This window comes from Daktulosphaira vitifoliae, unplaced genomic scaffold (genome assembly GCF_025091365.1).
Source record: "Daktulosphaira vitifoliae isolate Bord-2020 unplaced genomic scaffold, ASM2509136v1 Scaffold_3, whole genome shotgun sequence".
Lineage (NCBI taxonomy): Eukaryota > Metazoa > Arthropoda > Insecta > Hemiptera > Phylloxeridae > Daktulosphaira > Daktulosphaira vitifoliae.
Window position 1 is genome coordinate 25,294,277 of NW_026099574.1, and position 20,940 is coordinate 25,315,216.

Here is a 20,940-nt window from a genome sequence, read left to right on the forward strand (position 1 = left end):
AATTTTATTGTTATAGCATGAACATAATTATAAAATATTAATACAGATAATTAATGTTAATATAATCTTAAACCTTTATAGCTATCTTTGAATTTAGATCATCTAATATTTTTACGAAACCTGCATACTTAGATAACTTTTTGTATTCAAGTTTTAATTAATATCGTTATCCATCACGATAAAACAGCTGATTTACAACAAAAATACATGTTTTTTTTTTTTAATAATTAAGTTGTTTTATTAAAAACTACATGTAGGTTGAGAGTGATAGTTTTTAATAATATATTGGTAAATAATGTAAAACGTTTATATTAATTTTTTTTTTTTTGTTATAAAATATACATAATTATATTCTTATAATCAATAACACAGACATCGTTTTTTTGGACAAGTTGCGCCATATACAATACATTTATCTTGACAATATACATCAGCTCCAGGCTTTCCAGCTATTTCTCCAATACCTATGCATTGTTCACTAAAAAGAAAATTATTTTAATTTCAAAACATTAATTAATTTAAAAAAAGAAGGTGGCTCATCATATTTTGATATATCTTTTTTTGTTGATTTAATCATCTTTTTACACTTCTTTCAAATTAATTGTCAATTATATAAAGCACATTTTTTATAACTATTTTACTGTAAGAATAAGTTTTGTTATAGAGAAAAATAAATCAAAAGATGCTTTGAAGTTAAAATATTTGTCAAAACACACAGAATCACTCTGTATTTCATTTAGTTAATTACAATAAACACTTACGGACACGTGCAGTACTCTTCAGGACAATTAGAGGGAAAATTAACACAATTACTTTCACACCATTTATCCATTCCTGATATTGTTCTATATTTTCGTGTTGCGACACAAACTTGAGCTCTGATTTAAAACAAAAAATATTTTTCAATTCCTAAGCTTAATAAAATATCTTATATTATATAATAGATAATAAAAAATTAATAGACATCCTTAAATTTTAAAAAAATACCAAACATTTAATTACATAATATAAATTTAAATATAATGTTTTTATATAATAAAGAAAAAAAATATTTTATAAATAATTTATGTAATATTTAAAATGTTTTTCTCTCTCTCTTTCTCCTTATATATATTTATATATACTTTTTAATCAATTATGTATATATTACAATTAAAAATCTTCACGTATACATAAAAAAATTAAAACCCGGAAAAAAATAGCCACAAATTCATAACTATGCATAAACGTAATACCACTAAAATCATGTTTATTCATAAAAATATAATTATCTTATTATACAATAAGACATTAAAAATTCTGACAATGCTGTAAAAATTATTTAATGATTTTCGATTTTCAATTTTTTTTTAAAAATGAAAAGTTTGGCGACTTTATTTTGGGTAAATTATTTGTGGAGATAAGAAAAAAATTTTAGCTTTCCTTGAGCATTTAAAAATGTTGGCATTTTTTGATAAAAAGCCTCTTTACCTTTAGCTTATTTTTATTTAAATTTGCAATTTTTACCAGTCTTATCTATAAACATTTCTGGGATACCCTGAAAATTTCGTCGAAAACTGTCAATAATCTAATCCCAATAACACTTAAAAAAATTTTTTGTTAATGATTGTACAATTTTATTTTACTAAAATGAATAAAATTCATAAAAGGAAAATAGTGAAATGTGTAGGGTATAAGGTTGGCTTTTATTGACTGAGGTCACCAAAATAATTTAATAATATTTAAATTTTAACACTATTTTTGGTATCAACAATATTTTAAGGAACGAGCATATTAGAGGGAGTATGGGTGTAGTGACAATCGTGCATAAGATCAGAGAAAATAGACTTAGATGGTTTGGTCATGTTATGAGGAGAGAACAATCGGAAGCTGTAAGAACAGTTATAGAAATGAACGTTGAAGGAAGAAGAGGTAGAGGAAGACCAAAAAAGAGATGGAGAGATGTTATTGAATGCGATATGAGGGCAGCTGATGTGGGAGATCGTGTCAAGTGGAAGTTTAGGATAAGGGTGGCCGATCCCAAGTAATTGGAATTCAAGCGAGGAAGAAGAAGAAAACGAGGTAGACTTTGTAGGTTGAGAACGCGTCAAACCTTCGTATGAAAGTATTGAGATCATTATTATTATTTTCTAAAATAATTTTTTTGATGAAAATAAAACAAATTTTAAAAATATTACGTTGAGATAACAAATTTAATGGTTGATTATTTAAATACTCATAGTATCAGGTACGTACTTAACTACAAGTGGGTAATAAACCTGTGGACCCATACTTATACTATCGATACCTCGAAGTAATGCTAAGGAATTTGATTGTGGACGATTATGAATGAACTGTGGAGGAACTCCTGAAGTACTTGTTACTATTCGGACATCTGCACAGTTTCTGAATGTCTCAGGACGACCACATCCCAATCCTTCTGTGCCATTTTCACATGTGCCCCACATGTTACCTGAAGTTAATGATTCATTAATAGCACGAATGAAATACTCAAAAGATAATTTAAATCACACATTCCTTCAAAAAACGAAAATTAATACTGTCTTTTATAAAATCTCGGATAAAAATTTAATTTTTACTTTGAAAAAATTACCTTCTTATTAAATTAACCTAAGATATCGACAAGTACCAAGTAAACGTATAAAAAAACTATTTAAAGACACTTTTACTTAAACTGAAGTTGAAGGAAGTTTAAATACCAAAATATTTGATTAGTCTCAAAAAAAAAATAGAAAATTATACTTATAAAAAATAATTTTTAGATATAACTACAGAAATTATTAGAAAATGTAATAAAAATAAAATAACTTCTGTAAAAATTTCTCCTTACAGAAATTAAACTTTTTTTTTCAATTTCAAATTAATCAGAACCCATTAAATCTTAGAACTTCCAGCTGCAGATTCATATAATTCAGAAATGCTGCAAAATATATCTGTCTTGTTATTTTAACAGTGGATTTACATTAATGAGAAAAAATAACAGTAGGAAATACATTTTACAGTTTATTTATTAATATTATTATTATGTATTAATGCTTAATAACCAGATATAAATTCTATTGGCCTTTATTCCCTAAATCATTGAAATTTTTGAAAATATAAAAGTTTAGTGTATTACATACATTTTTAATAATAGTAAAATGTGGCATTAATAATAATATAAAAAATAACAATATTTAACATAAATACAATTAAGTTAATATAATTAAGCTTAATGTATTTCATTTATTTAAATATTGAACAAAATTTGATTTTCTAAATATATTTAATTTTGTAGGTAAATAGTTCCTATTAGAAACTTTACAATGAAGTTTCTTTAAATACTTTTATAAAAATTAGCATATGTTTAACATTTTCATATAACTTAGATGATTAAAAAACTTTACACTATACAAAACTTTTATATTATGAGTTCCCTGAAAAAGCAATTTATTTTTATATATGTGGGCTATTACTTTCTTTTTTTATCATTCAAGTAAATTTGATTATTAGCTATCTTATTACATTTCATTTAATATGAATATTGACATAAATAAACAAATTTTTAATTATTTTCACTTGTATCTATTTATACACTCATATATTTATAAATATTCCTTAACTGTAATATATTTGTAATTTCTTCTTAAATAAAATAAAAGTTTTTAAATATTTTTAGGGCGTTATGCTAATTACCAGTGTAATATGTCCATTGAATAACACATTGAGTACAAGTTACGTATGGTGGTAATTTTACTCTATACCTAAATATATCTTTTTTTTTCGATTCAGATGGAATGATATAGCGGACTTGCCGAGTTCCTGATAAATACAATGGGTACCTTAAACAAGATAAGAATTAAAAAAATATTAAATGAATTATATAAACATCCAATAAAACCCATATCATAAGTACTGATAAAACATTATGAAATACTATATAATAAAAAAAAAAGTTTTGTACTATAACAGACCGATTTAAACGTAATAGATGTTTCTTAATATTCTCTTAAAAATGTTTGTATTATATTTACTTTAGTTGTTTACAATAAAAATATTATATAGCACTTAAATTTATACTTAAACTATTGTTTCTACCAATAATGAATATAATTTTTTTTTGTTATGTTTAAAAATACATATTTGTAAACAAGCAATTAATGGGTATACAACAGGTACTTTTCTCTTATTAAATCTCTAACTATTTTGTATTATTTTGAGAACGCCTTGAGCTTTACTAAAATGCATAATTTTAGAGCTAATATCCTCTTAATAAAGTTTTAACCATCAATAATTTATGTAGAAATTTCATGACAAAATGATCAAAGGTGATTTCTAAAAAATAAATCTACAAATAATTTATGTAACCTGCTCATTTTATTATATCATTTATCCAAAGGGTTAATTTAATTTTATATATTAAGGATTTAATAAACTAATAGAAGTACAATAAATGCTTAAATTAGCTAATAAATATTAGCACTATTTTATACGAAAAAATTTTAAAGGCAATACCTTTTTTTTATTATCTGATTATTTTAACGTTATAATATTGTAAAAATAGGTGTACACATAATAAATGTATTAAAAAACACTTCAAAAATTAACATTATAAGTAACTTATAACTTACTACAAGGGTAGAGGAAAATAACTACTGATCAAGAAAAGAGTAAAAATATGACTTTAAAGCAAGTTGAACTCTCAAACCGTGGAGTCCAATTTATGATATTTTAAAGAAATCTGGAGTAAAAATGAATGTTTGTAATGCACAGAAATTGTTAAAACATACAGCAACGGTGATACTTATTCAAAAAAATCTACAAAAGCCAGTTAATAAAGAATTAAATAGATTAGTTAAAAAGGCGATTTATAGGATAAAAAAAAATTGATTAATATGATTCTAATGATTAGTCTTAATACTATTATGACTAAAGAATAAATTAAATAATATTTTCAAAGTATCAAATATATCTAGATTCTTGAAATATTATTTTTGAATATTGATAAATAAATGTTCTGAAATTAATTATTAAATAAATTATTAATAAATGAAACATGTATTAATAGATATTATAAAATTAGTGGTTAAATACTCAAAATAATACACAATTACCCTGTCTTTATATTTTTGTTGTTCAGTATAAGTTAAATAATTTAATATAAAATACCTCTCAAAGCAAGTCTGATTTGCTTCATAACGCGGATTGTTATTCGGACAAAGATACATTTCAAATCGTCCTTTGTGATTAGCTGTTAATTCAATTTCAACTTCAATAGTCTATATCAAAATTAAAAATATATTATATCATCTTAGCTTTAAATATATTTTCTCAATCGCACATAAAATAAAATTATAAAAAATGGTTAATAATTAACTATTTTTTACAATTATTGTACTTCATTTTATTCGCTTTTTATGATATTTTTAAATGGAACACTGGATTATTAGTAAATTACTTACAAGATAGTAGTGAATAGATTTACTTAACGAAAAAGTAAACGAAATATAAATAATATGTTAAAGGATGTTAAGGTAAATATTGCTTTTCCATTATTTTGATTAGGTATTCATGAAATTTACTGAGTTTATAAGTAATTGTTCTGTTATTTTATAAATAAAAATATAATTCATTATTTATGATAGTTTTATTTTATGCATTTTGTGATTAAAAACCGCATGAAAAATAAAATATTTGTTTAAAGTAAATTAGATAAAGTCATGTTAATGTAAGTAAATTTTAAAACTCGATTAACTTTTCGTTTGTAAATACAAATAATAAATTATAAAAATACTTTATAAGTGGATTAAAAATAATGTAACTATAACACAGGTCAACAAAAAAAAAATAATATGTTTAGTTGATGTTAATTAAAATGTTAATTTTCTGTTTCCATAAGTCTATAAAAGATTATAGTTACCATTATTTTTTGTTAAAGATTAGTCTTGTGTTTTTTATGTTGTTCAATAAATACGTAGGTTTTTATGGATGTTTCATATAATAAGGAATAATAAATGGTTGATAATGTTTAGATGAATTTAAAAATTTGTTATTAGATTTAGTATACCTAACGAAGGAAATTTGGTATTTTTTTTTTTGAGGAACTAATGTTACTAATTTCGTACATTCATAATTGAAAAAACATTATTTTGATTGATAATAATATGTATTCTTTTTTTTTTAAGAATAACTTTCCTATAAAATAACCCTAAACCTAATAATTATTTACAACTTTAAAAAATATACACCATTTTAGCTTCGATGCGAAGCTGAGAAAGTATTGGTTTTACTAAGATGTTTCTTTTTTTTTTTTGTGTCTGTTACCACTTTTTCTCAGCTCTCACTGAACCGATTTCTTTCAACGATACGTCAAAAGATCACAAATCGTATCTAGTCGAAGACATTACCCTCAAAAATTGAAAAAAATTCCCTTGTTCCCCGTAAATGGGGGAAACCTCCAAAAAAATTACAAATTTAAAAATCACTAATTTTCGAAATTTTTTCAATTATTTTTACTTAAAATTGCTATAACTTTTTTAAAAATAACCAAATCAATATAATTCTTTTTTTCATAGATGCATGATGTCTTTACCTATCATTTGGTATATTTTATTTTCATATCTGACCCTTTATCTGCCCACAGGGGGGGATTTAAAATGATAACTTTTTTCCCAAAAAATTAATTTTTTCAACTTGACTTTTGAATATGTTCCGGAAGTCTGACACTTTTATATATATCTTAAATTAAAGCTAATGTAATTTACTTTATTATGCAAAAAAAAAATTTCAGACTTTATTTTATCTTCACGGTGAAAATGGCTACCAAATGCTATTATTGTGTGAAAATTCTCGATTTTATTTTTTACATTTTTAACTTTATAATGCTATGACATATTGAAAAGTGTATGGATCAACATTATTTTTTTATGAGAAATAATATTTTTTAATAATCCCTTTTTCATTCTACATACTTTATCTTAATTAGGATATTAATAATGAACTAGCAGATCATGTAGCTTTTGGAATAATCCACCAATTTTTTAAAATTAAACACTATCTAAAGATTTGCATCGAAGCGTTTTTTTTTTATAGTGATTTTAATCACTGTCAGATATCATTATACTTGATCCATCTATACCACGTCACCACTGTGCCGCGACCCCCCTGTGCTGTTTTTTTTTTTTTTTTGTGTCTGTTACCACTTTTTCTCAGCTCTCACCGAACGGATTTCTTTCAACGATACGTCAAAAGATCACAAATCGTATCTAGTCGAAGACATTACCCTCAAAAATTGAAAAAAATTCCCTTGTTCCCCGTAAATGGGGGAAACCTCCAAAAAAATTACAAATTTAAAAATCACTAATTTTCGAAATTTTTTCAATTATTTTTACTTAAAATTGCTATAACTTTTTTAAAAATAACCAAATCAATATAATTCTTTTTTTCATAGATGCATGATGTCTTTACCTATCATTTGGTATATTTTATTTTCATATCTGACCCTTTATCTGCCCACAGGGGGGGATTTAAAATGATAACTTTTTTCCCAAAAAATTAATTTTTTCAACTTGACTTTTGAAATGTTCCGGAAGGTCTGACACTTTTATATATATCTTAAATTAAAGCTAATGTAATATGCTTTATCATGAAAAAAAAAAATTTCGGACTTTATCTTATCTTCATGGTGAAAATGGCTACCGAATGCTATTTTTGTGTGAAAATTTTCGATTTTGTATTTTCCATTTTTAACTTTATTATGCTATAACTTTTTGAAAAATGTATGAATCATTACAATTTTTTTATGAGAAGTAGTATTTATATAGATCTTTCATTCGACATACTGTTTTTTTAAATCGGACCATTTCCCTAAATACAGGGGGGATTCAAAACATAAAAATGCATATAGAAAGTAGAACTTTTTCAACTTAACTTTTGAAAGTGTTCCGGAAGGTCTGACACTTTTATATATATCTTAAATTAAAGCTAATGTAATATACTTTATAATGGTAAAAAAAAATTTCGGACTTTATTTTATCTTCATGGTGAAAACAGACATTAAACTTAATAAAAAAAATACGATTTTTGTAAAAAAATTCTTTTTTATATTTTTAACTTTATAATGCTATAACTTCTCGAAAGATGTATGGATCAATATAATTCTTTTTTTTGTAGATGCATGATGTCTTTACCTATCATTTGGTATATTTTTTTTATAAATCTGACTTTTTACCTGCCTACAGGGGGGGATTCAAAATGACAACTTTTTCACAAAAAATTAACTTTTTCAACTTAAATTTTGAAAGTGTTCCGGAAAGTCTGACACTTTTATATATATCTTAAATTAAAGCTAATGTAATTTACTTTATTATGCAAAAAAAAAATTTCGGACTTTATTTTATCTTCACGGTGAAAATGGCTACCGAATGCTATTATTGTGTGAAAATTCTCGATTTTATTTTTTACATTTTTAACTTTATAATGCTATGACATATTGAAAAGTGTATGGATCAACATTATTTTTTTATGAGAAATAATATTTTTTAATATCCCTTTTTCATTCGACATACTTTATCTTAATTAGGATATTAATAATTAATTAGCAGATCATGTAGCTTTTGGAATAATCCACCAATTTTTTAAAATTAAAAAAAACTATCTAAAGATTTGCATCGAAGCGTTTTTTTTCTATAGTGATTTTAATCACTGTCAGATATCATTATACTTGATCCATCTATGCCACGTTACCACTGTATCGCGACCCCCCAATAAATGAATATATAAAAAAAAAATTGACTTTTAGTATAATTTGTTATTTTATTATTATAGCTAAAAAACCAAAATTTTTATGAGTTACATTTTAATTAAAATTTACATCAGTTACAATTTATTTTAAACCCAGACTTAAAATTTGTGTTGACCAGTGTAATTAAATACTTTAAATAAAGATATATTCAGTGTCATTTATAAACAATGGAACTAATTGAAATATCCTACTTAAAATGATAATAATTAAAAATATAGAAAAATATTTTTATGTATTATAATTAGTTGATTAGTTTGTTTTATTACGTTAAAATTTTATTTCAATAATTTTCCCATGAAAATAATTATTTATTATTATTTTAATAATTAATTTTATGCCGTTAGTATATAGTTTTTTATCTCTTTAGAATCAACAAACCTTAATTTTAATTTTATTTAATAAGAACCTCTGTTTATAAATCGATAATACAATAGAAAAAAATATTATATTAAATTTTTTTTTTTATCCAATGAACATACTTTACATTATTTTAAAATATATATGCTGCTGGATATAGTTTGTATTGTCGTATATGCACTACACTCGTGTTACATACTCACTGTGTTTTAAGATAATGTAATGTTTAAGACAGCTTGCCGAATAAAAAAAATTGTAGTTAAGTATTTTTATCTCTGAAGGTATAGAAAAAAATAGTTATTTAGCTAAACATTATTATAGATTTTTTTGGACCAAATGATTTTTGTCTTTACAAAAAAGTAGAATTTTCATTAACTCTGTCAAATTGAGTGTTTTATCTTTAATCGAGCATATTGTATACATTTACTGAATAACCAATTAATTACGCCTTACGAATTATAAATTATGATTGTTTCTTTTAAGAAGTTCATAATATCATATGTTTTATAATTTTTGAAACAAAATTTAGTCCTTCCCATTTCTCCCTCTTTCTTTTAAAATATTATCAACTTGAATTTTTTTAAAGTGGACATACTATGTTATTTGTTACATAATATTACATTATATGTTAAATTAACTTAAAAAAAAATACTGGTATTTAACAACTTTTGGACCAGTATTTTGGAAGTTATTAACACTTTATTATTAACAATTGGAGGCATAGTGCAGATTTGTTAAATGGTCAATGATAAATCAATCTGTATATCTTTAACATTAAAGCTTAACTACCTAAAATGTTTTCAAGCTCTATGAAATTCTAAGGATAATATATTAGAATTGACCTTACCTGACCTGAAAAATAATGTCTGCTGATTATTCCTCTGCCATATTCACCACCTGCTTCGTGCAATCTTGGTGAAGGTTGATTATAAGCATCCCCACACACTCCACATTTACCATCATTTTGGGACCATTGAACTGTCAAAAAAACACAATTGTATTTTATTTTACAATCTAAGTTTTATGAATATTCATCTTAATTAATAAATTTCAATTTACAAATACAATAAAAAATTATATTTACCGGAGTATCCTCCACAATAAAGCTCATTGTCGTTGTAATCAACGGGATTTGGAAATCCAAATCGCCACATACTATTTCTAGATGGTGGATCCATCAACCTTCCATGCCCGTTTACTAAGCTTAACATCCATAATGTCTGCATAATACATATTTTTTCAACATATGTAAAAGTTAAAGAGACAAACTTAAAACACTTAGATGTATCTAATGATTTATCAAATTTGCATTAACAACTAATTATAGAGTTAAAAAGGTTTCAGACTCTACTAGACTGATAAAACAAGATTAAAAACCAAATAAATTATCTTAATTTATGTATTGTTCCAGTGACGTACACAGAATGGCTAACAAGGCTATAACCCCAATTGAAAAATTCTATTATATTATTTTTTATTTATTTTTAGAAGGCTAGTTACTATTTTTATCAATTATAAATTCTCATATAAAAATCCAATCTTTTCTTTTAGAATTCTTAAAAATTGTAATTATTTTAAGATTAACTTATTAAGTACAGCGTTTTTAGTTCAATGAATTTTTTGGACAGTTGAAATTATTTAGGAAATAAATCAGATACAGAGGTAGTCCTATGATACAAAAATTAGATGATTCAATAAAATGTAAATAATTTACGACATATCTAGCATGTCAAGGGTAAACAACAAATCGAATTAAAATTTATGAGTAATCCATGAATTAAGATCACGATATGATATTATTTTTTATGCAATATATAACAATGGTTTGTAAAGGTGCCAAATGTATTAATATTAATTTTAATGTTCGTGAATTCTATTCGAAATACGACGAAATTCAATATATATTCTGAATATTGACAATAAAATGATCAAGCCAACTTTTTAATGATCAAGGCTGGTTATGTTTAAAACAGTTATTAACGGTTGTATTTTATTTTAACCAGGTGTTATGAATTAACCACAGATCTAAATAATAATATATTTAAATAAATTTTGGTACTCTAGAGAGGTAATTAAAATTTACATGCATAATATACCATGTGTTTCATTATGAATAAATTGTAATCACTTTTTTAACGATTTAAATTGGTTTCTAAAAAAAAAAAATTTTATAACGAGACTAATTATTTTTGGTATTAATGAAGTATTTGTTTATTTATAATCATTATTTATTTATATTATTTTAAAGATTTAAAACATTATGCAATAGTAATAAATATACTACCCAGAGAGAAAATGTTCATTATATTTATTACTTCGTTGGTTTAAGTTATTCAAGTAATTAACTTAATAAAACACAGAGATATATTTAGGGAGGAGCATAGGGTAGACTTGCGCTTTGGGAGTTGACATTTTTAGAGGCATTTCTAGTGTACCACTGTAAAAAATATATACATTAATATAGAGAATTTACAAACAAAAACTATTACTTTTATGTCTATAATAAAAGTATGGAAAAAAATAAAAAATGTCATTTTAATTTGCACGATTTATTAAAAAATTATCCGCTTGACCTTTCTAAGTTTTTAATCTAATAAGTATGCATATTAAGTATGCATATTATCAAACAAAGTAGAATATTATTTACATAATTTCATTTATAGGTCATACAAATTTAATGTTCAATATGTTACAATAACGACTACATCAAAATTATATAACACAAAATTCTAAAAGCAAAAATAGCTCACTAACATATGTAGCAGTATAATCATCTTTAGTAAAAATAATAGTTCATAGTTCTTAATAGCTCAAGATTAATTTTATAAAAAATATTATTTTAACTATAACCTAAATATATTTGTACCAAGTTCAAATTACCATTAAGTTTATCTTCTCATGTATATATTAAAGCTAGCCTTAACAAAAGTGTCGCACTAACCTTTAATAGTTTTTAAATAAATAGTTTTATATTGCCGTTGTCCTTATTTGGTTCATCGAATTACTTAAAAAAGAACAAGAGGCTATTTTCTTTTTGTGTAAATAATAACAAAATTAATTTTTTGATTGTTCGATCATTACAAGAAAAACAATATTTTTATCGCAAATATTATTTAAATATATAGCAATGCTTCAAGTATTACATTCTTGAGAAAAAATCAAATATTTCGAGCTACGTAGTTAATTTTTTATTAGACAACAATAACTTATACAGAGCGATTCATTTGTTATGAATCATTCATTTAGTCAAAATATAAAAATACTGATGAGAATTTTTTTTAGTTTCTTTTAGGTATTTGTTATTTCAATTTATCTATCATAAAGTATTTTTTATATTCATTCATTATGCCTTAAAATAATGAAATTTACCAAATGGCATCATACGTATATTAAATAGATTATTTAATATAAAGTGATCTAATTAAGAACATGACTAATAACATTTGGATCAGCATTTCAGAAGTTATTAAAATTATTTTATACTTAGGTGGATAAAAGAGAGCGGCCGAGAAATGACTAGTGATAAAATAACAACATCTGTGTCTCACCTCCAGCCATCACTATACCATGCTAATAACTTTCAAAATACTGGTGCAAAAGTTGATATTGACCAGTTGTTTTCTTAATGAAGTCATTATTTATTAAATATGCTGATTAAATATGTGTGTTGTTATTTGAAAAATTTAAATTGACACCCTTATAAATTATAAGGGATCAACATAAAAAATATTCTATTATTGATAAATTAAAAAAATCCTATTATAATTTTCATTTTTTGACTAATTAAGTAGCTCATGATAAATCTGTTTATGAAATCCTAATACAATAATTGTATTCAATTAAAAACTTTAATTTAATTTCTTTTCTGTGTCTAGCGAGAAATTATTTTAAAAATATCGTGAAAATAAACAAAATTATTTTATCGATTCAATGTTACTATTTGTTGAAAATACAAAACTACGTAATTCGAATTATTCAAAATTATTCAGTAGTAAGCTTATAAANTTCAATGTTACTATTTGTTGAAAATACAAAACTACGTAATTCGAATTATTCAAAATTATTCAGTAATAAGCTTATAAAATTTCAATATTTAATAATAAACACAATCCCATTAACATTTTTAAACAAGCTCATTTTATGAATCTTTAAAAAAAAAAAAAAATTATTGTTTGTTAAAAAACTGCTACATTATATGAATAAAAATATACAAATTAATTCAAAACGTCCACTTTTTTTGAGTTAATTATATTGTATGTGATATTTAATTAATATCATACGATGATAACTTACAAAAAAATATTATATTAAAACTACACAGCGAATATGAGACATCATAATTAAATTTATATTACCTGAATTGATGTCACAAATAAAAAATGCCAAAATCGTTGTCGAGTGAATGTCCAACATTTTAACATTTTGTGGTACAATTGTGTCAAACCAATAACTGCATTCAAACTAAAACAATATAGGAAAATTAATTAATCAATTATATTCCTATATTATTTAATAAATATATAGCTTTATAAATAAATACAAAAATTCAATTATTAAGTTGTAACAAAAATTAGCAAAACTTGCAAGACTTATGCTTTTTTAAAATATAAGTCAATTTTAAGATCAATAGTGCTGGGACTAAATTTATGAATATAATAGTTAGAAACTAAATACTCGAAATTATCGAAACTATGGTGTCATACAAATCGTTAACTATTGGATGTCGAGGTTAGTCTTGTGGTAGGCTTTGAATTAAAAATTTAATTGATAACGCTTTTTAACAAGGTCTTTGCCATTAAACTTTGGAATACTTATTATTGAAGTATAGTATTAATCATAGAGACACGATCATAAAATCGAATGGGCAAAAATAGCCCAAAAGGGAAGAAAAACGTGTACAAGAAAGTACAATTACATTATTCATATTAGTCAACGCATTAAATGGTTTTGCGCTCCAGTCGTAAATGTTATCCAACTATTCCATGGCAAAGGTCAAGCACCGCTGATGTTTATAGTTCCTCAGAATTTTGCACCATTATTCTGTGACACTTCATCCGCCGAGAAATAATTGAATAATAACATTTGTTATTATTCCTTTTTTTTTCCCTTTGAGATTTATGACTTTTTACTCTCGTTGTTAGTGATCTCACCATACTCATACATAGTTAACATTATTTCATTATTTACCATTAGGCATCTTGGATTTTGTTCAAAGTGCGACGACCTTCAAGACGATAAAAGGATTGAATAGATATGTATAATTCAGATGGTAATGGAAATTTGCGGGAAACGTTTAAATCCCAGGACTATTGCCGTCTGCTTTATCGACAAAACTTCGTTAAAAAAAGTCTTGATCGTGACATCTTCAGCTGTAATGCCCAACATATTTATGGATGACTTATCCAGTACTCTGGTCAAATGACAAATAACTCCCAACTAAGACAATACATATGTTCATGACCATGAAATTTTAAACTTATTTCTTGTAAAACCCAATGGAAAAAATAGAATAGACAATTAAATATTTTTATTTGATACTAAATACTGATTTTTTTTTTTTACCTAAATATTTTAAATACATAATTTTATGTTTAAATGAAATTATAATGTTTCGTATTATACTACTATCAGTAATAATAAATATAAACAATTTTTTTTTGAATATTTATGTACGAAATTTGTTTTTGAAAATCAAATGCTGAAGTCTATAAAACTATAGTTGAATATTAATTCTATTAAGATATATGTAAATATCTAGCTAATTCTGGAAAAACTGCTTATTGAACATCTATATTCAATTTTTTTATAAATGAAAGAGCACAGCAACATTACCCTAATAAAATCATTTGCGAAGACTCCGAGCACAAATTTTATTATCTGAATTGTTCATAATTGCGCATGTTTAAAAATTATTTCAATTTTTAAAAAATCAGTAATCAAATTCATATCAGTTGAGTATTTAGAAGGGAGGTATTACAGAGGCACGTGACAACCTATTGACTGAGTCATGTTAATTTATTATCAAGCAAATTAGTGTTAAAATAATCACCCTGGTAAATTTATACAATTTGATTCTTTTGACGCTAGCTGCTCAATTTTACTTAAAATAATAGTTGAATATCCATTTGTTAAATGAGTTTTATATCAACATTTTCTAACATTTTAGAAGAGATAATTTTAAAATAATTTTATACGCATAAATATAATTTAAATAGGGCATTTTTTGATATGCCAATTTTTTCAAAATAGCTAGTTTTTATCACTTTTAAAAAAATTAATAATGGGTATAAGACAAGTAATAATTGAGTTACAAGCATTTTTAATACATAAAATTGGTATTTAGCACAACTAGGTACATCTTATACTGGTGTATTTTCATAATGCATATTCCAGCTGCTTTATATACACACTATGAGTATTAAAATATTTGAACTTAGTAATTACTTATTCTAAAGTTGTTATCGATCCATGAATTATTTTTTATGTAAAATAGTGCTAAACACTGGCTACAAATATATAGCTATATAAGTAAAAATTTATAATATATTATTTGATAATAATATATTTTTATTTCAGTCATTATTGTTTTTCTATACAAGAGATTTTGAAATTTGTTGTGAATTTTTTTTTTGCTTTTGCTAGTTATATATATTTTTCCATTTATTTGTTATAAAATATTTTTCATATTCATCCCTTTGTCTTATAGAGGTGTTAACTTAATAAAAAATAATGTATGGATCATTACAATTTTTTTATGATAAGTACTATTTATATATTTCTTTTATGTCACATACAATTTTTTAAAATCGGTCAATGTCCCTTTATACATAGGGGTCAAAACTTAAAAATGCATATAGAAAATAATACTTTTTCAGAATATTTTTAATTAAAATATATATCTTTATTATTCATACGTAACCTAATAAGGAAACATAAATATTTGCTATATTAAATATATTTATAAATAACAAACAATTTTTTTTTTTAAGTATTGCATCAAGACCTTAAACTTTTATATACGTTTGCCATAAAAATAATAACTACATTATAATTTTTTATAATTTCTCCGTAAAAATTACAATACTAAATTATTAAATATCAGTTTCATATTATATTTAATTGCTATTATAAATATTTATACATATATTACACTTATAAATCATAAAACTTGTAATCAAGATATCATGTTGCTTTTGGAATAATCCAAAAAGTTTTTAAAATTAAACATTATCTACAGATTTGCATCGAAGGGGCATTTTTTATGATAGTGATTTTAATCACTGTCAGATTAAATCTATACTGAACCCAACTATAACACGTCCCCACTGTGCTGCAATTCCACTATACTGGGTTTTTTTATGTTATTTATGACTCATAAATATTATACTAGTGCTGTAGATTGATACGTCCAAAATGATAATAGATATTTAGTTTATCAAGTTAGCCTATTCGACGATATAAAAATACTGTTTTGTTATACTAATTAATTTGCTATTGCTAAATTAATTTTAACAATCAATTAGTGTTTTATTACTTAAATACACATCCACGATTTGATGAAATCATTTTATTATTAGTATTAAGCCAATATTCAGTATGAATATTAACAATAAATGTAAAAAATAAATCTGTATTATCATTTTGACTTTATATTTTCTATAAATAATTATTTAAGTAAAAACAAAACTTATAGACATTAAATAATGATTTTCATTCAAAATTATTATAATAGTAAGATGGCAATTTTACTATATATATAAAAAAAAAAAAAAATTACTTATATTTAACAAAAAATAAGTATTAATAAGATATTCGGGTATTCTAAATTATTAATTATTATTGAAATTATCCGTAATAGCTTTTTATTATGAAATAAAAATAAGGATAAAATCCTTATAAATAATGATCCTTTAGATTGTCGATTTTATATTTCATGTCTGTAGCACATGTCTTTAAGAACTAAAGAAAACTAAAAATATTAATTCTTATTTGTTGGCAAACATAACATTTTCGTTGTGTTTGCTTCTCTTGCGTAATATTAGTTTATTGTTTGTGTACTTTCATCTCAAGAATTAGTATTTCACATAAGGTGTTTCTCTATATTACTTCAGTATAGAGGGCATTAGTCATTTAAAAATTGTGCATTAGTCATCGGTTAACAACAAATAAAACATAATATTTAAGTAAAATATTCCATTGATATGAAAACGGATGTTCATTTTGGATAGTTTTAATTAATTTTTCAAATAAGTCCAATAGTGGATTTTTGTAATACAGCCAAACTTAATATTAGTAGTAGTTATGGTTAGAAAAAAAAAATACCCGAAAAATAGATTATTATTTTATGTTGGTATTGTATGGAAAACAAAAACATTAAACTCGATATTCTCGATATTCTCGAAATTAAAATAAAATTATACTTTTATCTCTAAATTTAAATTTCTAAGCTAATATTGAGTATTTATATCAAATCGATAGATTTTTATTAAATAAATAATATACTTGAATTTAACATCTTCAGTAAAAGTGATTTTATGAAGAACGAAAATAAATCAATTTGAATTATTCACGGATACCTGAAACTGACCCAATTGAAGTTTTCTCTGACAACCCCCCCATGACAAATTGATTTGATTGATGGATTCACATTCTTAACCACAATGCAGGTTGTTATATCTCATAGATAGAGTTGAAAATTAAGCTAAAGAAACTGTACTTTTTGATAATTAAAATTAGCTTTTAGTTACGTTAATACATGCGAGTAACAATTACACTATTTAATAAAGAGGTATCATAAAGGTCATGTCTTAAATAATTTAATAGATCTATGAATAACTACAAAATTTTAAATGAATTATAATTTTAAAACAACATTTTTTACTATTAAATAAACACTCATTTAATAAATAATTCATAGAATTTAATATTTTATAATAAAACTTTAAAGAATGTTGTTAGTAAACAATTAAAGAAATCATTAAAACAATTATTTCTATATTTTTTATTAGTAATTCCATTTTTATATTTTGGTTACAAATTACTAAGTTTTATTCATATAAACGTGAATATTCTTAAACTTAACTTTTATTATTGGTATTATATAAGTATATATATATATTAAACTTAGAAATCCTTTTAAATTTTATGGCAATTAGTTTAACAAAAACAGTACTATAACCGTATACTCTAATTGCTTAATCTAGAAGTCGTTTATTTAACTTATAAGATATAAACCACAGCTGAGCTCAGATATAATTTATAAAGGATTATATGATTATGGGTAGTATATAAATTAAATTCAAATAAACTTCATTAAATTTGTAAAAAAATCTCTTTTGAAATTATAGCAAGTGAGCTTGAAAAAAAAGTTTAGTATTTAACAAGCACGCATAATGGCTTGTTTTTATTAAAAGTTTTCATTTTAATTTAAACAAAAACATGTTTTTGAATGTAATGATTTACAATTTAATACATTAAGTTAAATTCATATGTTAAGTATATTTTTGAGATCACATAATCATATATGTAAAAGTTCTATTTGTTTTTAAAAATGCTTTGAAGATAACAAATCTTTTCAATACTTGTCTACATGTATTTAAAATATATTACTTATAATTATTATAGATAATATATTTTTTAATAATTATATATTAAGGAATTAAATAAATATACCAATACAAGTCATCACAAGAAATTTGTTTTATATTGAATAACAAAAAAAAAAAAATGTTTACATTTTTAAAAATTTAATTGATTTCAAAACAATAATTTACAGTCTTGACAAGGATGAGTTGGGTTACTTTTAAAACACAAAGTTTTCAAAATATACATTGGTCTTATGAAACTTTTTATAGGTTCTAAACTATTTATTTGTTTTATACAGTTTTGTATTTTAACATGTTTTTTAACAACCCTGATTCTTAGTTGTGCATTGACCTCAATAGAAAAACTATTAATTGTCATAAATTGTAATATAATAGTAAAGATAATTTTTGTAATACCAGAAAATAGATATAGTACTCATTTGTTATACACGTAAAAAACACGTATTATTTCGATAAAACTCAGTGATAACGCACATAAAATACAAACAAACAGACTTTTTTATCATTTTGTTAACTAATTGACTTTTAAATAGAATTTTAAGAATGTACACTTTACATTATACTGAGTTGGATGTATTGTTTTATATGGTTTAAAANTTAAGAATGTACACTTTACATTATACTGAGTTGGATGTATTGTTTTATATGGTTTAAAAGTATCAAAATAAAAATTCACTTATATATATATATAAACTTATATAAATACTTTTTTATAGAATTTTAGTCTTAACTAAAATTCATATACATGTTATATGTATATAACATCTTATATATGTCTATGTATTGGGTAAATAATATTCAATGCAATTTAAATTTAGTTTTAAACACTGAATAGACATGTCAATAGCATGCATGATTATCGAACTGGACGACTAATGATCAAGCCATTATTATAAACGAAGTAGGTATTCCGCTTGAGGTCATAAGCCTCGCAAGTTTATGTGACAGGAATATTAGAGCTTCCGAAATCAGATTTCTTATTACCTATTCTTTTTTGTTCTGGGTCATATTAGTAGGTGTTGGTTAAAATAATAAAAACAGTTAATTCAGGGTCATCTTAGTTATGTTCTAATAACACCGATAATTATTTAAATGCCTGATTTCCAAAAATCACTAAAATATTACATAATAACCCTGGGGGTGGTTTTTTTTATTGCTTTTTATATGTAAAAACAAAAAATTGTACTTGCTTTTATAATTTTTTTTTAAACAATTTAACTAATTAAATTAATATTTTCTTATTTATCAATTTTATTTTTTTAGACAAATATCTAAAACATGACAATATTTGGCTCTAAAAATCTATAACGTGACGATTTTACGTGCAAGCATTTACAATGAACATTTTTGTTATAATGCGGTCAGTCGTTTTAGATACTATATAGAAAATATTGATATCTTTATAATGTATCTTTCAGGGTTCATAAAAAATAATTCTAAACCAGAACGCCATAGTAAACGTTACGTTCAAAATTAATCCATACAACCCTTCAAACCTATTTATTATTATTAAAAAGAACCATTTAATTTCAATGAACATAAACTCAAAATTAATATTTGGTAATTTTACAAGTATGAATTGTATCTTATAATAAATTACAAGTAGCTAAATTTTAAAATTAATATATTCTTGTAAAAAATTCAATAGTATTCCCTAAATTTGTATTTAATTACGCTTGAAAAACAGAAAAACCTATTAAATAAAAAAACGCAGCATGGTAAAATTTTGGTTGTTTTAACTTATAAAAAAAATATATGTATAAAAAAATTAATTTTACTTACCTTAATTAGAAAAATATCTCTATATCAAGTAAAAGTATTGTTATTTTAAACTACCATATGATAAATAGAATTTAAAATTTTTATATAAATACTTAGTGTTCAGATGTTATTATTAATAAATAACGTAAAATACACTTAAACCATGACAATAACATTATAAAGTTAACGTACTCGCAGTACTGATACCTCCTCGTTGATGTCTCTGGTGTTTTATAATGTGGTTTGTTGGACACACTCATCTCTTCAAATACTTAGTGCATATCCCCCGATTCGCGTCAATTTTCTTACATTACACTGGTTATAAATATTTCATCAATTTACAAAAACAATTGCATAAATATAAAAATAATAAAGTTAAGGATTTTAAAATGATGTTACTATTTTTTTTCAACAAAAATATTACTTATTTTATTC

At 23.5% G+C, this 20,940-nt stretch overlaps 1 protein-coding gene across 1 annotated transcript; it reads right to left on the bottom strand.

The window, feature by feature from the left end:
- Window positions 1–258: 258 nt before the first annotated feature.
- Window positions 259–20,728, bottom strand: LOC126901232 (uncharacterized). Its single transcript, XM_050677588.1, has 9 exons — window positions 20,527–20,728; window positions 13,495–13,600; window positions 10,224–10,359; window positions 9,987–10,117; window positions 5,149–5,258; window positions 3,676–3,821; window positions 2,236–2,452; window positions 762–878; window positions 259–478 (listed from the first exon to the last, which is right to left on the bottom strand). The coding sequence occupies exons 2-9, from the start codon at window positions 13,558–13,560 to the stop codon at window positions 361–363; spliced, it is 1,041 nt and encodes a 346-aa protein (XP_050533545.1). The 5' UTR covers window positions 13,561–13,600; window positions 20,527–20,728; the 3' UTR covers window positions 259–360.
- Between the last annotated feature and the right edge of the window lie 212 nt (window positions 20,729–20,940).